The sequence below is a fragment of the Galeopterus variegatus genome, unplaced genomic scaffold (genome assembly GCF_000696425.1).
Source record: "Galeopterus variegatus unplaced genomic scaffold, G_variegatus-3.0.2 Scaffold4347, whole genome shotgun sequence".
Lineage (NCBI taxonomy): Eukaryota > Metazoa > Chordata > Mammalia > Dermoptera > Cynocephalidae > Galeopterus > Galeopterus variegatus.
In genome coordinates, this window is record NW_007730458.1 from 107,974 (window position 1) to 134,278 (window position 26,305).

At 35.5% G+C, this 26,305-nt stretch overlaps 1 protein-coding gene across 1 annotated transcript in view; it reads right to left on the bottom strand.

Moving 5' to 3' along the window:
* The window catches only part of LOC103602911 (dynein heavy chain 12, axonemal-like), a gene marked incomplete at both ends in the record, with an annotated part of 185,863 nt that overhangs the window by 106,799 nt on the left and 52,759 nt on the right, over positions 1-26,305 (bottom strand). Inside the window, 11 exons of the mRNA XM_008587356.1 lie at positions 2,866-3,058; positions 4,648-4,826; positions 5,368-5,667; positions 7,408-7,663; positions 12,363-12,529; positions 13,820-13,958; positions 17,050-17,201; positions 19,115-19,303; positions 21,422-21,541; positions 22,852-23,040; positions 24,047-24,130. Of these exons, the coding sequence (XP_008585578.1) occupies positions 2,866-3,058; positions 4,648-4,826; positions 5,368-5,667; positions 7,408-7,663; positions 12,363-12,529; positions 13,820-13,958; positions 17,050-17,201; positions 19,115-19,303; positions 21,422-21,541; positions 22,852-23,040; positions 24,047-24,130 (1,968 nt within the window). The remainder of the gene's footprint in view (positions 1-2,865; positions 3,059-4,647; positions 4,827-5,367; positions 5,668-7,407; positions 7,664-12,362; positions 12,530-13,819; positions 13,959-17,049; positions 17,202-19,114; positions 19,304-21,421; positions 21,542-22,851; positions 23,041-24,046; positions 24,131-26,305) is intronic.

Below are 26,305 nucleotides of genomic sequence, written 5' to 3' on the forward strand. Positions count from 1 at the left end.
AATCAAAGCATGTTACTACAAAAAAAATCAACAAAACACAAAGGAAAGAAATAAGAGAGGATATGAGGGACAAAGAAGCCACAAGACACATAGAAAACAAATATCAAAATGGCAGTAATAAATCCCTCCCTTTCAGTAATTACTTTAAATGTAAGTGGATTTGAAAACCCAATCAAAAGACACACAGGGGCAAAATAGATTTTTTTAAAAAAGGGATCCAACAACATGCTGCCTACAGGAGACTCATTTTAGATCAAACTGAATGGAAAAAGATATTTCAAGAAAATGGGTAACTAAAAGAGAGTAGGGGTGGCTATACTAATATCAGATAAAATAGAATTTAAGTCAAAAACTGTCACAAGACAGAGAAGGACATCATGTAATGATAAACAGGTTAATTCACTAGGAAGATATAACAGTTATAAATATTTATGTATCAAATGTCAGACCTCCTAAATATATAAAGTAAACTTCCTAACAGAATTGAAGAGAGGAAGTTCCGGTCAAGATGGCGGAATAGATGGTTCCCAGCATCACTCTCTCCCACAAATCAACCACTTTACAACTATAAAACTGTAACATCAGCCAAGCTGGGGCCACTGGAGCTCAGGGAAAGAGGAGGGGAGACTACGGAATTCATGAAGGCAGGAGAAACCATGATGAGAGAAAGAAAAAACTGCTCTGAGGGTTTCAGGTAGCCACTTTAAGGCTGGAGCTGATGAGTGCATGGAGCAGGAGCCAGCAGAAGCCCCAGCTGTGCCCTTTGGATGAAGTTGTGTGGAGGTGGCAGGGGAGATGGGGGCCTTGGTGGCCCCCAAGACAGCAAGACCACTAATAGTGTTCCCGTGGATGCACGCAGGAGCGAGGAGTCAGAACAGCTGAAAAAGGGGAGCCATTCAGATGCTGGTGAGTCATCACAAGGGACTGGCGCAGGGCCTGTCCCATGGGAAGTGTTTGGAGCATGGACAATGGGGGAGACAGGCCCACTAGGAGAACACTGGGACACAGCAAGGACAGCTGACCCACCCCCCAATCAGCACAGTACCACTCAAAAGAGACTGGTTGGGAGTGCAGAATTGCCTTCGGGTGCAGTTTGATGAAAAAACTTAGGCCCAGATCAGAGTTTTCTACACAACCCAGATCCACTAGGTCTCTGGAGAGCCAGAAGTACCTATAAGATCAACCATTAAATGCTGAGCTGCACAGAAAGCCTTCCCTAGGGAAATAGCAGCAAACCAGCAATTTAGCTCAACCACACAGCTCAAGTACTGGTTCCCACAGGAAGTTCCCCCATTTCAGAAGTAAGCAAAGGACAGAAAACTAGTTCCGGCCCAGGCACACAACCAGCACCTTGGGGCCTGCCTGGGAACTGGAGGCTTGGAGCCGGGGACCAGACCCCCCTCTCCCACAAACAGGCACACCATGCCAGTGCCTCAGGGCCTACCCGGGGACCCAAGGCATGGAGCCAGGGACCAGACACACCCTACAACCAGGCACACCACTAGCGCCAAGGAGCATGCCATAAACATCACCTCTGTGTCGGTGGCCCACCATAGCCACCACAATAACCATGGCTGCCACAAAAGCAGCTAGATGCCAAAACCACCACACAGATGGTCTGCCAACCACTGGAGTGCATTCACACAAGGAGAGTCACCAGCAGAGATTTAGAAAAGAAAAGGATGTCTCTCTCCACAGAGCCCATTTCAGAGTAACAGAAGAAGCACCTGCTCTATGATAATATTGGGGGACCCTGATCACACCTCTCAGTTTTGGACACATCATCTAAGCCACAAATCAACAAAGTAACCATTATTCTTTCAGAAGGAGAGAAGAAATCTAGGGTAATTAGATGGGAGAGAGGGGAGGGAAAGAGGGAGGGGGAGAGATTGGATAAGGGGCATAAAGAATAATTATGATTTGTAACAACATATATGCTAGTAATATTGAAAAAATAAAATAAAATAAAAGTAGTTCAATTCCCCACTCAAAAAAAAAAAAAAAAAGAATTGAAGGGAGAAATAGACAGCAACACAATAATAATAAGACTTCAATACCCCACTTTCAATAACGATAGAAATCTATTTAGCCAGACAGAAAATAAGTAAGGAAATAGAAATCTTGAACAATATGATATACCAGTTGGAACTAACAGATACATATAGAACACTCCAGCCAACAACAGCAGAACACACATTCTTCTCAAGTACACATGAAACATTCTCTAGGACAGACCACATGTTAGGCCACAAACCAAGTCTTAAGAATTTTTAAAAGACTAAAATCTTTTCCAATCACAATGGAACAAAACTAAAAATCAACAGAAGAAGGAAAACTGGAAAATTCACAAATACATGAAAATTAAACAATGCATTCCTTAAGAACCATTGGGTCAAAGAAAAAATCACAAGGCAAGTTAGAATATATTTTGAGACAAATAAAAACAAAAGCACAACATACCAAAACTTATGGATGCAGCAAAAGCAGAGCTAGGAGGGAAGCTTAAGCTGTAAAAACTTACATTAAGAAAGAAGAAAGATCTCAAATCAACAACCTGACTTGACACCTCAAGAAACTAGAAAAAGCAGAAGAAAACTTAAATCCAAAGCTAGCAGAAGGAAAGGAATAATAAAGACTAGAGCAGAGGTAAATGAGATAGAGAACAGAAAATCAATAGAAAAAATTCACAACATGCAAAGCACTTAGGACAGTGCTCAGCACACACAGTAGGTGCTCTATGAAGAGTATTATGATTATTATCACTACCTGCGCATTCAGCACACATCCATACAGGCTGGCGCTCTTTTCACAGGTAAAAGAATACACTATTGTCATTTTAGACACTAGGTTTCCTTATTATTTTACCTTCATATCTTCTCGCCATTCATTCATACCATAGCTTTTAGAAATTTCTGGTTGGAAAATCTGCATTTTTGCCATGGATGTAGCCAGGCGAGTTAAAGACTGACGACCACTTCCTCCAAGTCCAACAAGCAAAGCATTTCCACCAGACTGCTTTAGAATTCGACATATTCTTGATAAATGTTCCAAAACATACCTACCACAAAACAACAATCTTATTATATATGACAATATAAGTATATATTTACATGTTAGCATTGCTTTACTTCCCTAGAAGGATGTAACTTTGCTGTCCTATATTTTACTATCCCAATTTAAAGATCTTACCATCAAAAACTGTGATTTTTCAAAAGCAGTTACAATTGGACATTTGATGTAGAGGAAAACTAATCAAAAGTTCAAATTCATGAAATTTAATATACAAGTTATGCAAAGAAAATAAAATCTTAACCCATTATACTGGCAATTTTTGTTGCTTTTATTAAATACATTTCTTTCATCTCTTAATATTAGGATTTCTTTTTTATTTTTTTTTTCCCTTTTTGTCTTTTTTCGTGACCAGTAACGGGATCGCAACCCTCAGTGTCGTGCCCGTACCGCGACTGGCAACGGGATCGCAACCCTCGGTGTCGCGCCCGCACCACGCTCAACCAGTGAGCGGACCGGTCTCTACATGGGATCCAAACCCTCGGCGGGAGCGCCGCCACACTCCCAAGCGCCGCACTCTACTGAGTGCGCCACCGGGCCAGCCCAATATTAGGATTTCTTATGTGAGAAACAGAAAATTAGTTATCTACAAAATAACAAATTTGAAAAAGACACATAGCCTCACTAGTAATAGAAGAATTAAAATTAAAACCACAATAGAAACCATCCCAGTCTCCTCAGATGGAAAAACTTACAAAGTCTGGCAATCCTAAGTGTTGGCAAGGGTGAGAAACAATGGAAGTTCTTAAAAATAATAATCATTTTTGAAGATATTTTGACAAAAATTAATAAAGTTGTAGGTGCTTTTATATCATGACACAATAATCCCACTTCTAGGAATGTAGCCTAGAGAAATTCTCACACATGTACCCAAGGAGGAATGCACATAAATATTCAAAGCATTTTAGATAATAGCAAAAGCTAGAAATCACTTAAAGTTTATCTCAGAAGAATGACTACATTGTAGTATAATTAATTATATAATAGAATGCAATATAGCAGTAAAAATTCATTTTTTGTGTCTCTCTCAAACAATATGGAATGAACCAACCTGAAAAATAATACATCCAATATAATACTATTTATATGCAGGTTTTTTTTCGTTTTTTTTTTTTCCTTTTTGTCTTTTTTCGTGACCGGTAACGGGATCGCAACCCTTGGTGTCGCACCCGCACCACGCTCAGCCAGTGAGCGGACCGGTCTCTATATGGGATCCGAACCCTCGGCGGGAGTGCCGCGGCGCTCCCAAGCACCGCACTCAACCGAGTGCGCCACCGGGCCGGCCCTATGTGCAGTTTTAAAACATGAAAAATAAGACTGCGCGTATATGTGTACAATTACATACATGTGTAGTAAAAGTCCAAAGAAATACAAGTTTCTTTTTACTATAATTGGCTATGATGGTGGATGCAGTGATGGAGGGTTAGCTACAACAGGGGACTTAAATAAATTTTATGTCTTAAGATGGATGAAGGGTAATTCACTGTATTTTTCTTTATACCTTTTTGTACATTTTAAATCTTTCATAATAAAAATTTATAAATAGTAATTTCAAGCATCAATACCAAATGTAGATACCTAAAAACAACAAGATTCATTCTTGTTTTGTGAGTTTGGTTATATTCATCTAAGCACTGGTCCACAATATCACTAAAATGATGAATATTTGTAATTTCAATATACACTCTATCATCTCCTTCAAGATCGGGATTCATATAGTCACCAAACATGAGATTTCTTAAGTTCTCTTCAGTTACCTATAGAAAGGAAGTCAACAAATTACCAAAAAATTTTTTTCGAAAATAAATTTAAGAAAATGTACAAAATTTCGTTTCATCCATGTTATGGAATGATAATTAGATAATTGTTTTAGAAATTAGGATTGTAAATAATACACTTGGAAAATTAATTCCTGACATTATATCCTTAGGAAATAAAAAGAAAAGAAAGAGCTTTTTTTCTGTCATATGTTTTGTTGTTGTTTTTTCTTCTAGAGGCAGAAGTCATTCTGGGCAAGTCCCATTACTGAGCAGTTACTAAGGGATGGGTCATCATATTAAGCAGTTTACATCTATTATATCATTTAATCCCTTTCATGTAGAGATTTATTCTTTAAATAACTTCTATGTTACATACATTCCTCTGAAGACAAATCTTCTCAAACACCTATCTATGAGGAAAGCGAAAAGAATATGTTCATTAAGAAGCAATATTTTTAAAAGACATTAATTGATTATAAAAATTCATTCTATTGTATTATTTTAACTTAATATGTTTTTAATCACTGAATATACTCACTGGTGCATTCTCTTTCCTCAAGTGTAAAAAGATACCATCAAATGATTCTTTAAAATGGTCCTTTATAACAGTTTTGGTTAATTTGAACAGCCAGATTCGATCATCATCATTAATGAGACGATCATAAAACACTCGGAGAACCTCATGCACAAACAGACGGATCATAGTGTGCTTGCTCTCTACAGCATCTCTTTTGATGAGTAAGCATCCCCGTATGACACGTGAAAAATCACGCAAGTTGAAAGTATAATGAGATTTTGTAGGAGTAGGCAAAAGATTTTCTACAGATTGTTTATATATCTGAAAAAAGCAACAAAGCAAAAATAAAATGCTTATCAGCAAAATCATGTAACAAATAGCATATTACACAAAATATTTCATCTATCCTATTAGATTATATAGGCTTAGAAAATTGTATACTACTATGCCTAACATGGCATATATGTTTATTTTGGTTTATAGCACTCAACCAGACATTATGAAATTGAGGGATCTTAATATTATCTGATTCCATCCAAGCCCAGAAAGTTGCATACTTTTATTCCCAGTTATTATGGTTGTTCCATTTAAAGATTAATGACCTGGGGTTAAATAGTTAAAAACTTTAGTTGAAAGTGAAATCAGATAACTCGTTCTGAGAAGCATTCCAAATGAAGAGCAGGATGAAATAATTTCCTTTTCATTACCACTGACTTCAAAACAAATCATTTTGTTCTCTCCCTTCCCTTCTCTCTCTACTTCTCTCTCTAACCCCTTCTTCATTCTATCTTAATTGGCCAAAATATGGAAATGAAGTATATTTTTACTATATGCTGAATTCACCAAATAAAGTTTAATATTCTCTTTAAGGTCGGTGAATTAAATCTTTTATAATGTAGCCTGAGAAAAAGGAAACCAAACAAAATTTTTTTATTTGTATGTGTTCTGTGATTCATCTCCCTGCCCTAACCTCTACACGTGGTAAAGCCATAATGCTTAAAAGACAAGAAAGAAAAAAAAATCCTTTCTGTATTCCATTCTACCTGACTAGCTCTCCTGCCTTTACAAGAGAAGCCTGCAATAAAATTATTAAATTTTATAAATAGAAACACTTTTCTGTATTAGAATAAACATACTACCTCTTTGTTCACAGTTTCTCTACTTTAACAGCACAAATTTTCCACTGAAACAAGTGGAGAAGAATTTTAGAAAGATAGATGCTCCTGGAAACTGATAAAATGATTCTAGGGAAGCTTTTTGCTTCCTATTGCAGTAATCTCAAAGTGAACCCCTCTTATCAAGCTTCCACAAAGCTTAGTTTGATGAGATTATCACTGACTTACCTTTAAAAATATACTTTTTTCATTTTACCATCAAAGATAAGGCTGCCTCTGGCCTCCAAGCAGAGGTAGATAACATACCCTGAATAAATTAAGAGCTGTTCTTGGCCATACGAGCAGTCTTGTTTTCTTTTCCCACCCTTGTATATCCTTATTATTTTTTTTTCACTGCTACTTCTAAGTTATATGGCCTGACTAAAATATATTCATAAGCTGCTTAAGTTTCTTTTTTAAAAAAGACAACATGAAGAATGGGAGGGAAGATAGAAAAGACAATATTAACAAGCAGCAGACTACGGACCTAACAATTAGAGAAACACCTATGATGTGGCAGATGATTTCCTTATAACAACCTTATGAAATAGGTATTTTATCCCATTTTAGTGATTAAAAAAACTGAGCCTCTGGAAGGTCAATTACTTGCTTATGGTCATATGAGGGTACTTCAAAAAGTTCATGGAAAGATTATCTTTCAATTATATTTTTCCATGACCTTGTTGAAGTACCCTCATATAGGTAGGAAATAACAATCAAGGCTCAACTCCAGTTAGATTTCCTAATTTCAAAGCATGTGATCTTTCTGTTCAAGTCTCCTGAACAGTTTCTCTGATACTGAACACCAAAGTAAATGGCTAAGGAAAAAAAATATTTTTTAAAAAGTAAGGACCAAATGAGGGAAATATGTAATACTAAAACATTTTAGATTGCATTATTTGCTCACCTCCATAGTCCCATTGACTATTTGGTTCCCAGTTAAAAAGAACTCCGGAGGAAATTCATGAGTCCTAAGGTAGAATGCTACAATTGTTGAGAAGATTCGGACCATAGTTTCATCACTAAAAGAATTAATAGTGCAGATGTTGAAATGTCGAATAAAACGAGGAGTGACTGGATTTCTTCCACCACCTGGAGGGCCCATGGCAGCTATCAGCTGAATGTCAACCAATGTGATTTTACTTGTGTCCTTAAGGTCATACCTTGAAAGCACATACAAAAATTTTAAAAATCTGTTATAGAGGAAGTAAGATGGAGTGAAATATAAATCTCCCTAGAAGTTTAATCTGAATTTAGCTTTTCTAAAATGAATAACTTTAGACACTGCTTTGAGGAGAAAAAAAAAATTTCAAAGGAAAGGAGAAATTAGGATTATTTTGTTATTATAACATATTCACTCTACACATGAAGTGATATAGTGTTATTTGAAAGTGGACTTGCATTAGTTATAAAAAAATGTATATAGCAAAACTCTAGGACAACCACTTTAAAAAGTTAAAAAAGAAGTATAACTGATATGCTAAGAAAGGAGAGAAAATAGAATCATATAAAATGTTTGATCCACAGTTGGTTGAATACATTAATGCGGAATCCATGGGTACAAAGGGTTGGCTGTATATCAATAACCACTTTAAACATCAATGGTCTAAATGTACCAATTAAAAGACAGAGATTGTCAGGGTGAATAAAAATACAAGATCCAATTACCTGTTGCCTACAAGAAGCCCATTTTAAGTATAGTGACACATATAGATTAAAAGTAAATGGGTGGAAAAAATATACCATGCTAGCACTAACCAAAAGAAATCAGGAGTAGCTATATTAATTTCAGACAGAGCGGACATCAAAGAAAGGAAAGTTATCAGTGATAAAAAAGCACATTATATAATGATAATGGGGTCATTCTACAAGAAGACATAACAATCCTTAACATGTATGCACCTGACAACAGAGTGCCAAACTACATGAGACAAAAACTAATAGAACTGCAAAGAAAAATAAATAAATTCACTATCATAGCTGGAAACTTGAACACCTCTCTATCAGAAATGAAGACATCCTAGGGGGGAGAAAATCAGTAAGGACATAATTAAACCATCAATCAGCTGGATATAATTGACATCCATAGACTACTTAATCCAACAGCAGCAGAATACATATTCTTCTCAAGCTCACATGAAACATTCATAAAGAAAGACCACACTCTAGGCCAAAAAACACACTTTAACAAATTTAAAAGAATATGTCATACAATGCCTGCTCTCAGACAACATGGAATTAAACTAGAATTAAACAGAAAAATAACTAGAAAATCCCCAAATATGTGAAAATTAAACAACATGCCTCAAAATAACACATGGATCAAAGAAGAAATCTCATAATAAATTTTAAAATATTTTGAACTAAATTAAAATAAAAACAAAACTCATCAAAATTTGTGGAACACAGCAAAAGCAGTGCTTAGAGGGAAATTTATAGAATTGAATGCTGTATTAGAAAAGAATAAAGCTCTAAAATCAATAATCTAAGTTTCCAGTTTAGGAAATTTAAAAAACAAAGAGCAAATTAAATCCAAGGTAATCAGAAGAAAAAAACCAATGAGAATTAGAACAGAGGTCAATGAAATTGAAAAGAGGAAATTAACCAAGAAAATTAACAAAACCAAAAGCTACTTCTTCAATAAAATTGATAAGCCTCTAGCCAGGCTCACTAAGAAAAAAAGAGAGAGGACATAACTTACTAACATCAGAAATGAAAAAGGGATATCACTACAGATACTATGAACATTAAAAGAATAATAAAGGTTTACAATGAACAACTCTATGCCCACACATTTGATAACCTAGATGAAATGAACCAATTCCTTGAAATACACATTTTGCCAAAACTCACGTTGAAGAAATAGACAATCTAAATAGGCCTATATCTATTAAAGAAATCAAATCCATAATTAATCATCTTCCAAAACAGAAAACACTAGGCCCACATATGTTCATTGCCAAATTCTATCACACATTTAAGGAAGAAATTATACCAATTAATAATCTCTTTCAGAGGATAGAAGCTGAGTGAATATTTCATAACTCATTTCATGAGGCCAGCATTACCCTAATACCAAAACTAGACAAAGATATTGAAAGAAAACTACAGACCAATATCTCCCAGCAACATACATGCAAAAATTCTTTACAAAATAGTAGCAAATCAAATCCAACAATGAAGAAAGAATTATATATTACAACTAAATGGGATTTATTCCAGGTATGTAAGGCTGGTTGTACATTTGAAAATCAATTAATGTAATCCATCACATAAATCACATGATCATACAGATGCAAAATATTTATTTAACAAAATCCCATGCACATTTATCATAAAAACTCTCAGTAAACTAGGAATAGAGGGAAACATCCTCAACTTAATAAAGAATATATACAAAAAAACCCTACAGCTAACATCATATTTAGTGATGAGAAACTTGAAGCTTTCTCACTAAGACCAGGAACAAGACTAGATGTCCCCTTTCATCACTCCTTTTCAACATTGTACTAAGTGTTAGCTAATACAATAAAACAAGAAGGAGAAATAAAAGGTACAGATTGGAAAGGAAAAATTAAAACTGTCCATGTTCACAGATGACATGATTGTCTATGTAGAAAATCTGAAAGAATCAACAAAAAAACTCCTAGAACTAATAAGCTATTATAGCAAGTTTGCAGAACAAAGAGTTAATATACAAAAGTCAATCACTTTCTTACATACCAGCAATGAACAAGTGGAATTTAAAGTTAAAAATGCAATATCATCACATTAGTATCTTCCAAAGTGAAATATTTAGGCTTAAATCTTAAAAACTATATACAAGATATATATGAGGAAAACTACAAAACTCTGATGAACTAAATCAAAGCACTAAATAAACGGAAAGATATCCCATGTTCATGGATAGGAAGACACAATATTGTCAAGATGTCAGTTCTTCCCAACTTGATCTATAGATTCAATACAATCCCAATCTAAATCCCAGCAAGCAGTTTTTTTTTTTAATATTAACAAACTGATTCTAAAGTTTAGATGGAGAGACAAAAGAACCAGAATAATTAACACAACATTGAAGAAGAAGAACAAAGTCAGAGGATTGACAATACCCAACTTTAAGACTTTCTATAAAGCTACCATAATGAAGACAATGTGATATTGGCAAAAGAATAAACAAATAGATCAAAGAAACAGAATAAAGAGGCCAGAAATAGACTCACATAAATATAGTCAACTGATCTTTGATAAAGGAGCAAAGGTGATAGTATGGAGCCAAGATAGTCTTTTCAACAAATGGTGCTAGAACTGGACATCCACATGTAAAAAAATTAATCTAGACAAAGACCTTATACCCTTCGCAACTACTAATTCAAAATGGATCACAGACCTAAATATTAAATGCAATACTATAAAACTCCTGGAAGACAACACAGGAGAAAATCTAGTTGACCTTGGATATGACGATGACATTTTTAGATAAAACAGCCAGAGCACAATCCATGAAAGAAATAGTTGAGAAGCTGGACTTCATTAAAATTAAAAACTTCTGCTCTGTGAAAGACAGTGTCAGCAGAATGAGATGACAAGCCATAGACTGGGAGAAAATATTTGCAAAAGACACATTTGATGAAAAAGTAATATCCAAAATATACAATGAACTCTTAAAAGTGAACAATAAGAAAGCAAACAACTTAAGTAAAAGATGGGCCAAAGTCCTTCGCAGATATCTCACCAAAGAAGATATACAGATGGCAAGTAAACATATGAAAAGATGCTCCATACATCATCAGGGAAATACAAATTAAAACAACCATGAGATACCACTACACACCTATGTGAATGACTGAAATGTGGAACACTGACAACACCAGATGCCAGAAAGAATGCAGAACACTTTCATTCATTTACGGTGGGAATGCAAAATGGTACAGCTACTTTGGAAGGTACTTTGGTGTTTCTTACAAAACTAAACATACTCTTACCATATGATCCAGCAATTGCACTCCTTAGTATTTACCCAAAGGAGTTGAAAACTTATGTCCACACAAAACCTGCATACAAATGTTTTTAGCAGCTTTATTCATAATTAACAAAACTTGCAATCCACCAAGATGTCCTTCAGTAGGTGAACAGATTAATAAACTACAGTACATCCAGACAACAAAATACAGCACTGAAAAGAAATAAGCTATCAAGCCATGAGAAGACATAGAGGAAACTTAAATGCATTTTACTAAGTAAAAGAACCCTATCTGAAAAGCTACATATTGTTTGATTCCAACTATAAAACATTCTGGAAAAGGCTAAAATATGGAGACAGTAAAAAGGTCATTGGTTGTCAGGGGTTGGGATGGGGGAAGGAATGAAAAGGAAGAGCACAGAGGCTTTTCACGGCAGTGAAAATACTCTGTATGATATTAAAATGATAAATACATGTCATTACATATTTTTTCCAAATCCATAGAATGTACCATACAACATGAAGAGTGAACCCTGATGTAAAGCACAGACTTCGGGTGATTATGATGTGTCAATGTAGGCTCATCTACTGTAACAAACGTACCACTCTGGTGGGAGATGTCGATAATGGAAGAGGCTATCTATGCATGTGTGAGGATGAGGGAAATATAGGAAATTTTTGTACCCTCCTCTTAGTTTACTACGAACCTAAAATTCCTCTTAAAAATTCAACTTAAAAAAATGTATAGAAAAGCCTTCCAAAAATTTCTGTATAGAAAAATCTGAGCAGCCATTTTTTTCCCTAAATAGCTTGAAAAATGTATTATTCTGCTTTGAAAAACTAAAATTTAAAATGAGATATGATTCCAGCATGACTTATTAAGACTTCAATTGAATAGTTACCAATTTCCACAGTCAAAAAATTGCCGTAATAATTCAATAGGAGGTTGAGCTCCATATTTTTCCAAAGCAGGCATATTCATATCATCTATAAAAATTACACACTTCTTTCCCATAGGTGGTCCAAAAACTCCTTTGCGTCTTTTATCCAATCTAGCCATAATAATGTTCTAAAATGTAAAGAAGAGTAGTTTATTTACCTATAATTGAATTATGAACTTATTATTATTATCATTGCTTGTGTTAAATCAGTATCAATAACAAGAAAGACTTATGCTGCCAAAATCCATGGGATTTTTACCAGTAACAGTTACCATTTGCTTAATTTGTCAATGATTAACTTAACATCAAGACCTTTATTTAACATCAGAAAAAAAAGGAGTTTAACAGTCTTTGTAAGAAAATAAAGCCAAGCAGTAGTATATATGTGTGTTTATTTTTATTTTTTCACATTTAGGGTGATACTGAACTTCATACTCAATGTCATTCAAAGAACATTTATTGAAATCCTTCTGTGAACTCAGAATTGTTACAGACATATATATTTACATATTGTATTTATATTGTACACACATACATTTACTTCTACAATATTTTCCTCACTGGATACCCCAACATATCTATTAACTTTAACTTAATATTTAAAAGCACTAATCTTTACAACCTTTAGAAACTTTTTATAGCTGACATAAAAGAGGATGCTTTCTTGTATTTCTGATATTTTTAGAATTCACTTGCCAATTGCAAAAATAGCAAAATTATTGTTTTCATTCAAATAAAGTTCCCCAGTAAAGAGGCTCTAACTTTGTAAGATTTTGAAGTTAAGTGAATTCTATAGGCTTAAAACAACAAAAATGAAGTCAAGAAAGAATGAATAGGCATAAATTTAGGAATAGATGTTAAAGCGGCAATTAGAAAAAGTTTCATGAAGTAGTTTCACTCTGGCACATTTGGGGGGAAAGGGCAGGATGCACAGCTACATGGTTCCTATCAGGGAAGGTAACCCAGAAAGTCCCACAGAAGGACCATGGTTTGAAAGATCCACTGAGCAGCAAATGCCCCTAGGACCATCCAGGAGAGTCTACAAAGAACAATCAAAAGTTCTCTAGTTCAACACCCCCAAACACCTGCGTGTGTGTGTGTGTGTGTGTGTGTGTGTGTGTGTGTGTGTATCTTTCTCTTATATTCCTTTCTCCAGTTAAGAAATCAATTGCTGCTGCTTCTCAGGCAAAAAAAAGGTGGCAAAGCTCCATTATCCAGTATTAGTGTAAAATGTTCTCTTAAACCTCTGACATTAAAACATTATTTCAAAACTTACATGTAACTCCCCAAATAAAAGTTTTATTTAAACTCATAGAAGATATACACAGCTGCATATTTAATATACAATTTTAAACACTTATCAAATAAGGTAAAAAAAATTAATAATTATGTACCCATGTTTCTGGCTTTAAACTAACCTGAACCTGATTGGCACTGGTCCGTGCAGAGAAATTAACATAAAATGGAAAGTACCGGTCCTTTTCCAAGTGATTCATTAGCTTATCCTTCACATACACTGATTTTCCTGTACCCGTCGGACCCACAAAAAGCAGTGGCCTTTATGAAAACAATAAATATGTCATTCAAAATGGAAAAAAATTCAGAATACATTTCTACTAGAGGTGGGAGTTAGTTGAAAACTTGAATAATAATCAAATCATCTTCATCTAAAAACTGACATTTTTACCTATAATTGTTATTTCATGAAAGACTAGCATGCATACATAGCAACTAGCATACATATTTGCTTGATGTTGCAGAGACTTTAATAGTAACAAACTATTATTTGAATAGACTTAATGTCGCTACATGCAAAAACACTCATAAAACAAGATATACCATGTTTAACTTTTCAGGAAAAAAAAGTCCATGTTTGTCTCCTCAAAATAGTGATTTATTTGTACTTTTTAGACATGGGGGTGGCAGTGTAGAATAGAATCCTAAGGTGGATGACAATAAGAGAGGTTTAGGTTGTTTCACATTTATCTCAATAGCATACAATTTTTGTGAGAGATGAAGCGACAGTGAATTCTAAAGCTAATAGTTATGTATACCTGCTAATAGCATTTTAATATCAGTTCAGTTACTAACTGAAAATATTTGTCTAAACGCAAACTCTAAGGAACCAATTCAGTGGTACCTCAAGCAGAGTTTCCCATCCTTGAGTGATCATAACTAACTTTAAGCAGAGAAAAAAATATATGAGTTTATGTTCACAAAACTCTGGGGAATCCCAGTTTGAGAAAAGCTGCATTAAAAATGAAATACTGTCATTTTGAGTGATAACTTGTCACCACATATACATAAAGACTAGGACAACAGCTGGCACTGAAACTGAGTAGCAGTATTCAGTCATAAGGGATCATCTAAGTGAGCTGAATTATTGCTAATATTAAATTTTTAAATTACCATTGGAGTATAAACACAAAATTAAAGTTCTTTTAAGGGCTAGCCGTGGCTCACCTTGGAGAGTGTGGTGCTGATAACATCAAAGCCAAGGTTCGGATCCCTATATAGGAGTGGCCAGTTATCTCACTTGGGAGAGCGTGGTGCTGACAACACCAAGTCAAGGGTTAAGATCCCCTTGCCAGTCATCTTTTTAAAATAAATAAATAAATAAATAAAGTTCTTTCAGAACTAGAGTGACCCCTAAGAATTTCTCTATACATTCCAGTCTGAGTAATATTCACTTTATGGAAAGCTATTTAATAAAATAACTTTAATAAATAAAATACTGTTCTTAATTTGGGGTTTGATGTAGTTTGGGTACATTTGTCTCCCCAAAGCTCATGATGAAATCTCATCCCCAATGTGGCATTATTGGGAGGTGTTTAGGTCATGGGAGCAGATCCCTCATGAATGGATTAATGCCATCCCTGGGGGGGGCGGTATAGGATGTTTGAGTGAGCTCTCACAGGAATGTATTAGTTCCCAGGAGAGAGAGTTGTTGAAAGGAGACTGGCACCTCCCCTCTCAATTGCATCCTCTCTCAGTACATGATCTCCTTGCACCTGTTGGTTGCCTGCAGCTTTCTGCCATGAGTGGGAGCAGTCTGACGCCTGAGCCAGATGTACCTAGAATAGTGAGCCAAATAAACCTCTTTCCTTTGTAAATTACCCAGTCTCAGGTATTGTGTTATAACAATACAAAAATGAACTAATACAGGATCCATGGATCAACTGAAGAAATTCTTAGAATTTACAGAATCTGTGAACTTGGATGACAAAAAGGTCATATCTTCGCTTTTGCTATCCTCTGACTAAAATGTAGCAACTATATTGACAGTATCTGTGTCTTTGTCACCAATAGAAATCATAAATATTATCTTAAACATTATAATTGCTATATCTCAAAAATATCACTCATGCTCATTATTTCAAAGTTATTATAATCATCAGACCTATTGCTAGATCTTATTACTTAATGTGTTAATAAAGAAGGACATATATTACTACTGCATTCAAATTTTAATAAATGTATTTCGATTTTTTTTTTTTCCTTTTTGTCTTTTTTTGTGACCGGCCACGGGATCGCAACCCTCGGTGTTGCTCCCGCCCCTCGCTCAGCCAGTGAGCGGCCGGTCTGTACGTGGGATCCGAACCCTCGGCGGGAGCGCCACCGCACTTCCCAAGTGGTGCACTACAGCAGTGCGCCACCGGGCCGGCCATAAATGTATTTCGATTTAAATAGTTTCCTTTATAATTCTATGTTTCTACTTATTCATTTCAAAGTATTATTCTGACAAATTTTTCTTGACACAAAAGCACTCCTGTACTAGGAATTTCCCAGAATTGGCAACTGCCTTCCTTGCCTAAGAAAGTTTTTAACATTAGTCTTTGAATGCAAAAATGCAACTAAAGATACAAAATAAGGATAAAATAATTTTCCCTCATAAGCTATTTTTCCTATTTTTTTAAAAAAAGATAAAATTGTCTCAAAATGCACTAAGAAATAGGTTCTTTAAAAATTAGGTTTTAAAAAAACAAACCATGACATTTATAAATACTATATAAACTTCTTTAGTTTAATTAGTATTAATGATAAATTGTGATTAATGTTTTCTTTTTTCTTTTTTTTTAAACTAAATTTGACCTGAGGATATGCCTAATGTTTGAAAAGAAAAATTATAAAAATGTTTTTAAGAAAGTTGGTATGGATGTCTAGGCTTTGATCAGTTTTATGTGCTTTTTCTGATATACTCTTTTGATTTAAGTTTGGAGTTTATCTTAAGTTATGGAATCCAGAACTGGCATTGGACAATTTGAAAAATGCTATATGTAATGGGAGAATGGGTATCATGGTTAGTTTGATATCTCAGCAATACATTGAACCTTTAAATAGAAGGCATACCTTTTCAACAATAACATTGCAACTGATTTTAAGTCTGCTCTTACAAATAAGAGAAATATAAAGTGGTATATGAGGCAACAAAGAATGATGACTAGGGCTTTGGAGTAAGCAACGGAAAACCTGAATTGGAGGTATTCGGATGGCGATAGATGTCACTTTGGAAATGTCAATTAGCTCCCCAGGGTTTCACTTATCTGAAAATGGATGATGACCTCAAAGTTTACATCAAAAATTGCTATAATCCTATTAGAATGTCACTGTTACATTTAAAATTCATGTTTATAGCAGAGTTCCTTACTTTGCATTGGTAATACTCAAATCCATTAGAAATGTATATCTAACTGTGTCCATTGTAGGAACTATAATATCTTGAATCTTGACACGTTTATCTCCTAAATTAGTACTTTTAATTAATTCATTCCAATGGAGCCAGCGACCTCGGTTTTTCAACTATAAGAGAATATAATTTTTAAAATATTATAACTTTGCACTTGCTTTATCTGAAAGTTTCTTTTCAACATTTACACTGTTATTATATTTGCCTTTTAAAGCTTTAGCCTTTTCTCCTTTTTATTAGGAAGTATTAAATTCATATAAAAGAATATAGATAACATTTGTAATTCATAAAGCAAATTAATAAAATAAGCATCCATAAATCCACAACCCATTTTAAGAAATATACATTTTTCTTTACATTAATATTCCTTTTTTAATGGTAATCCAAAGAACGTAATGTAACTTTATCACAAATTCAACATATCTAGAATTTCAGATATTTTTGCCCTTATGTCCTCTTAACACCCTAATCTTCCCAAAATGCCTTCAAGATGTCCTTTTGCATATATCATTTATTTGAAAGCCACTCTAATGTATCTCAGGTTACAATTTGCTGTATTTGGACTTTGTGTTTTTCTTATTTTAAAGTAAATGGGCAATAATCTAACTAAAAACAAAACATCACATGAACTCCCTTATATTTGCTTCTCTAAAATTATTCTCTTTGGCATTTTGATCCAGGCTGATATTCAGCCAGGATATATAGGCATAGCTATACTAATTGTTACAATATTGAAATTCCTCTGAGCCACTGACTGAATAGCTGCTGTCCTGACACCCTGAGTGCCTCCCAATCTGCACACCCACAACACCCCCCCACTCCCTATTATCTTCTCCTGGCCCCTCCCTGGAGATCCTTAGGCCTCACTATCAAACAACAAAAGAATTAATACCTAGCAAAGTAGGGGAAGTCTAGGACCCCACTCCAGTGCTATGACTGGCATCAAAGAATCTTTCCCCGTTTTCCAGCAAATTTAATATGTCTGCATTATGTTTTTGGATGGTAGTAATTTTGCAAGTTTGGATAAACGTTTCTTTATTAATTCATATTCTTATTTTTTTTAAGTTTTAGCTTTTATTTATTTATTTATTTTATTATTATTTTTTTTCCTTTTTGTCTTTTTTCGTGACCGGCAACGGATCGCAACCCTCAGTGTCGCGCCTGTACCAGACCGGGACCGGCAACGGGATCGCAACCCTCGGTGTTGCGCCCGCACCTTGCTCAGCCAGTGAGCGGCCGGTCTGTATGTGGGATCCGAACCCTCGGCGGGAGCGCCGCCACGCTCCCAAGCGGCGCACTGTAGTAGTGCGCCACCGGGCCAGCCCCTAGCTTTTATTTTTAATAAAGTTATATATGCACATATTTTAGTACTAAAAATTTTACATGGTTAAGAAAAACAACAGTTCTCTACTTCCATTTCCCCCTTCCCAGTGGCAACAACCTTTACCTCTTTATTTTGGTATTTATCTTCAATTCTTAAAGAACATGCTTGTGTTAGCATTTTTTGATTTATGTTTAGAGATTATTTTATTCACTTCCCACTATGACTAATGAGGATGAAGCTCTCTTTCTGATCATATTCTTAAAATTCTGTGTTAATATGATTTGGTCCTGCACTATTAGGAGAACTGGGTTCAAGACCTGGCTGTGCTAGCCACTCCTTTCCTAGGTTTGCTTCTTTATCTGTAGAACTTGAGATTTAGGTAAAATTATAACAAAGGCTCTATCCAGATCTTATGGGTTATGAAATAACATTTTTATGAATCAAATGTTTATTCAAATACCTGCTGTTTAAAAGAATCCTTTTGTGAATTATTTTATAAAGTGAAAAGATAAATTTAAATATGAAATTATAAAATATTATTAGAACAAGTTTATCTTTTCTGCCCACAAGTTACTAAAGAGAAGGAACTAAAAAACTCACTACAGGAGTTAAAATAACTCTAGCATGGAAACCCAGGAGCTTGTTTGCTGATTCAAAGCTTTGTACTTTATGTCTTATCATAACAAGCATTTTATATCATACCTCATACATGTAGTCATATACCAGGCCTTTTTCATCAAATTGGCATTCCCATTTACCCACAGAGTCTGGCACTGGGTTTTCTTCATCTTTTCCCAGTATGATTAATCTTATGAAAGCATCAAAAACAACACGACCAGCTGTATCACAACTTCCTCCAATGGACCAAATCAGAGAGAATATAAAGCAAGCCTGTAGGTTAAAAATAATAATAATAATAATAATAATATATATATATATATTATTTGTAGTAATTGTTTTAAGAGAAGTTTAAAGAAAAACTTAACTAAAATTTAACATATAAGGGCCTGCTCAACCTGCTTGGAAAAGGTCACATATATAAATAAAGTGGAATGGAGCAAAGCTAAGCCACATAGTCATTTCTCTAGCAATAGCTATCAAAATTTTAAATGCCCATGCCAAATCACCTAGAGATTTCTCTTTTGGGAGTTTATCCTCAAATATATTCCCACCTGAGAAAATGATATATGTACAAGAATATGCACTATAGCACTATTTGTAATAGCAAAAGATCAGAAACAACCCAAATGTTCTTCAAGAGGGGTCTGCTTAATTGGATTATGCTACATACATGAAATACATGCAGTTGTTAAAAAAGAAAGTAACTCTGTAAGTACTGATATGGAACAATCCAAGACATACTGTAAGAAAAGATGTAATCAGTACATATAGTATGCTAATTGTAAAAAATGTATACATATGAAAGTGTATATGTATAAAATACCTTTAGAAGGCTACATAGGGCACTGATAATAGCAGTTGCCTTGAGGGTGGCTAGAGAACTGGTGTGGATAGAACACCTACTTTTGCCTTTTGAATTTTACTCTAGATACATGACTTATCTAGTCAAAAAATAAATCAAATAAATCAAATCTCTCTTTAAGAGAAAATTTTCAATGAGGCTACGACTTACATGAGTCTCTAAAAGTAATTTTGAACCATTTGAAAAAGCTGGGAGTTTAGGTCTGCCATCCTAAAATAGGTTTAGGTTTAACAACCTAACCTAGAATGATAATTTTCAGGAAATATATAATTTGAAGGTGATGTAAATGAACTATTACTAGGATACTTTTATTTTATAAAAGGTAGCACAGATAGATATGGAAGAATGTTAAAAATTACTTCTATGAAAGGCAGTTCCAAACCTAGGGAGAAAAGTGATAAATAAATTATACTTCAAACATGTCTGTTCAATTTCTTCTGAGGTAGAGGGATGACAAGGGAGGAGAAAAGGAAGATGTTATGGTTAACAGGGGACCCTGGAATGTGAGCACTCTGAGGCAGAAGATTTTCTGTGGCAAGAAGGTGAAGGGAAGACAATGGGAAAAAACTGCCCTTGCCATAGAGTAAAAAAGAAGAGGAGAGTAGAGGAGATCAAGGCATTTAAGAATAAGGTGGTGATGGCAAAGTAGCATAGGCCAGGAAAAAGAACAAAAAACTTCTTTCTTTTGGCTCTCTGATATTTTTCGCTCTCTACTGCCATAGCCTCTGGCCTTCTCTGACCTCCAGACAGATATTAGCTAACCAGGACTACTGACTTCTCCCTACCTAAGTCCTCCATAGATTCTGCCTACAACGCTCCACCTAGCTGGTTAGATGCCTGCTCCTAGTCTTTTGTAGCTAGCTTGTATGCTGCCTACATGCTAGCTTAACATTATGACAAAATCAGGGCCGGCCCGGTGGCGCACTGCTACAGTGCACCGCTTGGGAAGTGTGGTGGCGCTCCCGCCGAGGGTTCGGATCCCACATACAGACCGGTTCCCGCTCACTGGCTGAGCGAGGGGCGGGTGCAACACCGAGGGTTGCGATCCCGTTGCCGGTCCCGGTCCCGTACGGGCGTGACACTGAGGGTTGCGATCCGTTGCCGGACACGAAAAAAGACAAAAAAAGGGAAAAAAAAAAAAAAAACATTATGACAAAATCAATTCACCTAAAGTCCAAATTGGTTAATATTAAATCCTCTTATTGTTTATCAAATTATGGTCTTTTATAAATAATAAGGTAGTTTGGGTTTTACTTTCTTGAAAGTATTTTTTTAGGGGGAGGCAGCTGGCCAGTGCAGGGATCAAACCCTGGACCTCGGTGTTATCAGCACCATGTTCTAACCAACTGAGCTAACAGGCCAACCCTCAAAGTACTTTTTAAATATCAGAATACCAGGTCAGGGCAACTTTTCTTTCAGTGCTCACCAAAAAACAGCTCTGGATCTTGTCTTTCTCAATACAAATATCATTTTTCAGAAGAATATTTTATACAGTAACTAAAAACCATATTAAGTATAAAACCAACCATAATCCAAACACGAATGTGCTTGCTAGTAGGATCATTTTCTACCACATTACAGAGTAGTACTTCAAAGAGGCGTGTGAGAGATATAACCACATTGCTATTGCTTGTAGGAATCAGTTCCTGCAAAATGAAAAGAACAAGACACTTTTCTTACCTTTTATCTTATCTGAAGAATAAAAGAAGATAAATACTTTATTTTTAAAAACTGATCAAAGCACATGTGAGTTTTATAAGGTCTATATAACATTTAAACTTAAAGAATTTAAATTAGGCACAATAAAAACATTTCTCAAATATTTTAGTTTCACATATTATATTACAAAATTGTACAAAACCTATTCTAAATTTCTGACACACGAAAATTAGCTATTGTAAGAGAATAAACAATGTTGTAAGGATAGCAGAAATAAAGTCTCTTAATAGCCATTCATTCATTTATTTATTCAACAAATATTTGTGAAAAACACTATATACCTATATACCAAGCTAGGAGATATGGAAATAAAAGACACAATCCCTGAAAAGGGGTGATATTAAAATTAAATAGACAATACGATATAATAGTAATAAGACAGAGGAAGTCTCAGGATAGAAGGAAACTACTAGAGTACCTGGGATAAACAATTAGTCCAGATTGTGGAGGGGGAAAAAGAGGAACAAGAAGGGAAATGGAAGAGGGATAAATCAAGGAAGCCTTCCCAGAGGAAGTAATAGCTGAGCCAAATGTAAGTTAGACAAGTGAAGAAGAATGTTCAAGGCAGAGGAAGCTATATATACAAAGAAACGGAGATGTGAGTAGACACAGATTATTAAGGGGATTCTGCAGGATGTGAAAATAGGGTGTGAAGGAGGAATGACAAAAAATAAGGCTTGAGAAGGAGATAGGCGTCAGATCCTGAAAAGCTCTTAAGCTGTGTTAAGTATTTCATTACGAGAAAGAACAAATTTCTGTTGTTTTAAGCCACCAAGTTTGTAGTGATTTGTTATTACAGTCCTAGGAAACTAATACAGTATGTAAAGTTTTCTCATAAAATACTAAATAAATGCATGAATTTTTAAAGACACATTTTATTTTTATTTTATTTTATTTTTTTGCTGGCCGGTACAGGGATCGAACCCTGGACGTTGGTGTTATCAGCACCATACTCTAACCCAACTGAGCTAACTGGCCTAAAATATCTTTTAAATATGGAAAATATTTGGGATTTTATAAACTTTAGACACTACAGTTTTATACAATAGTTTAGCTGGAGTAAATTTAACCTCTGGGTTATTCAGCTGTAACTTCAGCAATATAAAACCAAAGATAGATACTAAATATGTAAGGAAAAACTGGTTTTAGTTATTCACCCTACTGTTGTGACTTTACATTTCGTCAGGTTGAATGGAAACTAAAGAAACTTGAGTGTGTCAGAGAGTTATAGTGTTACCTTGCATTTTTTCTTACGAAGCTTTAAAGAGGGTGGTATTAACCAGTCAGAAAGTCCTCTCAAAAGAGCTTGATGTTCAGGTTCACGCAAAGGTCCTTTCAGTGAATTCAACCATGAAGACACAAGAGGTTTCCATCCTAATTGTGAGGGTTCCAAATAAATCATGCCACAACGGCTTACAGTGGCAGGCTAGAGAAAAAAGACAAGTTTTCTTTTCCAGTGGTGCTTTCATACCAGTGGAACCTGGCAATTATCAACTATTCTTGGCATCTTATAAGGCTCTTCATGATCTGGTTCCTGTCTACTTCTACAGCCTCCATACAAGAGTACCTCAAAAAGTTCATGGAAAAATGGAATTAAAAGAGAATATGAATCTTTCCATGAACGTCTTGAAGACCCCTAGTACACTGGACATACAGAAAACTATTTGCAGTTCAACTCCCCATACACATCATTTGGAATGTCCAGGCCCAACCAATCTCCCATCTTCCTTGAGACCAGGTCAAACACTCAAGCACCTTCCACGGTCCTCCTCTATCCATTCCCCTCTTGGGTGCTTGCTGCACTGCATACTCCTAAAGCACTCACATAGAGCTGTGCACTGGGATTATTTATTAGCATGCTTCTCATCCTCCCTAAACAAGCACACCCTGTGTTTTATTCATCTTTGTATTCCCAGTTATCTAAGCCATTTTCTGACACATAATAAAAAATACTTCTTGACTAAATTAATGAACAAATGAATAAACAAACAAACAAACAAATAAACTACTGTGGTGTCCGGAGCCATAGAGCCCGGCTGTTGCCTAAGTGCCTGCCTGCCTGTCCGGAGCCAAAGAGCCCGCCCAGCTATTGCCTCAAGGCCTCAGAGCCTTGTTTGCTGTTATCTTCCGTCCCTCCCCCTCCTGTGCACTATGGGTGTAGGTAACTTTGCAACTTGCCATAGATAATGGGAATTTTCCATTTACCAGAACAACCCACCCTGTGGTTTTCTCAGTAAACCATCTGCATACTTAATTATCTGCTGACTCCCTCCTGCCGTCTATATAAACTGTGACCTTCTGGCTAATAAACGAGACTTGATCAGAATACTGTCTTGTCTTCATTTCTCGTGTCTCTTGTCCACTCCCCCCTCCAGGGTCCTCGTTGAATATGCTGCGGGTCGGGACACTGTGGTATGGAATTACGAACTTACTGATGCCTGGGAAAGGTCCATTGTTTCAAAGATGAGGCTCATCTGAGGGGACATCTGAATGATTTCTCCACTCATAAGGCAAAGCTAAAGGCAAATATTTTTCAAACATTTATTTTTAAAAATATATCAAACTTCTTAGATAAAAATTTATTGTATTTATAAGATAAGGTATTTCCTGTGATATAATGGAATAAGTATTAGAACGGAAAACAGAAAATCTTAATTCTCGGTCTAGCTCTGTCAATTACTTACTAGGTAAGCAAATACTTAACATCTCTCAGTCTCAGTATCTTCATCTATAAAACAGGGATAACATCAGTCTCATAGAATTGGGGGGAGGGGAACTACAAGACAAAGTCCCACAACTATAAAATCCTATGCAAATATCAGTTTGTACTATAAATAAAATTACATAAACACTCCTGATTTTATAAAGCTGCCATAGACCTTTTATAAATGAAAAATAGAAAACAGCATAATGAGCACTCATATGCCTGTCTCCTAGATTTAATCAATGTAAACATTTTGCTACATTGGCATTGCCTTTTTTAAAAAACATTTCAGAGTATTACAGACACTGGCATTTCACATCCAAATTTCAGTGTCTTTAAAAAAAGGACATTTTCTCTATAACCACAGTAACATCACATTTTAACAAAATTAACAATAATTCCTCAATGTCATCTAATACTGTCAATATTAAAATTTTCTCATTTGTACCAGAAATGTCTTTTCAATTGATTTATTCAAACCAAAATTCAATCAAGGACCATGCATTGTGTTTGTTATGTTTCCTTGCATTCTTTTAATCTAAAACATTTCCTCTTTTATCAAATATGTCAAAAACTGAATTTATCAACTGCTTCCTTTCTCTCAAGTTCCTATCTTGTTCATTATTATTAAAGTCATCCTATCTTCTCAACTCCTTGGCTTGCACCTTTGGAATTATCATTAACTGTTAATAATATTAGTAATTATTAACTGTTGCTATTCCAAATTAATTTCATTACTAAGTGTTTATTTTTGTTTTTTGTTTGTTTTTCTTTTAACTTCTCAATATACATTGTAGTTGATTTTCATGACCATTTACCTGTTTCTCTTCCCCTCTCCCTCTCTCCCACCCCCCACATCATATCTGTTCACTTGTCTTAAAAAGTTCAAGGAATTACTGTGATTGTTATGGAAGAATTTTTAAAATTCTTCCTCTACATTTATTTTTCAGTGTTTCCTCTCTGCTTCTGCAATCATCACTCTAGTCCCAGTTTTGTGCCTATCGAGTTATATGTCAACAGTGAGTCATTTAACATTTCTGGTTTTAGTTTTTTAGCTGTAAAATAACTGAATGGTCTAAGGGTGGATTTCCAATATGATAGCAACTAGCCATATGTGGGTCTTTATATTTAATTTTAACTAATTAAAATTAACTTAAAAACATTTTTCTCGTGTCTGGCAGGTCCAGGGATTGAACCCTGGACCTTGGTGTTATCAGCACCACACTCTAACCAACTGAACTAGCCGGCCAGCCCCTAAATTAAATAAAATTTGAAATTCAGTTCTTCAATTGGCACTAAGCCACACTTCAAATGCTCAGTAGCCACATGTGACTAGCGGCTACCATATCAGACAGTACAGATATTTCCAGCATTTCAGAAAGTTTTGTTGGACAGTGCTGGTCTAGAATACCTTTAATCTTCTACAAGATTATTTCAGCAAATATTCTCCAACTTGCCACAAAGCTGGAGATGGAGTCAGCATTTTCCTCGCTCCCCTATGAGTTTCCCAACTACTTCTGCTCCATCTTCAAATACAACCCCTACTTCTTGCTGTCACCCACAAGCACCCAAGGATTCCCTGCTCATTAGCAAAAACTTTTGGTACTTGGCCCAATCTCTTTCTCTGTACAATAACTTTGGCCTGGTCCAGTGTTCAAGAGGGTGAGCATCTCAACACTGCAGCCCCTCAGATATTTGACCACTTTGTCTTCACTTACTATTCCCTTGCTCCACTCTGGCCATCCACTTTATATACCTGGGACCTTCTCTCCTGAAACACTACACAATTCTGATTAAAATTTATTAAATTTGGGCCGGCCCGGTGGCGCACTGCTATAGTGCACCGCTTGGGAAGTGCGGCGGCGCTCCCGCCGAGGGTTTGGATCCCACATGCAGACCAGTTCCCGCTCACTGGCTGAGCAAGGCGCGGGAGCAACGCCGAGGGCTGCGATCCCGTTGCCGGTCCCGGTCCGGTACGGGGGCGACA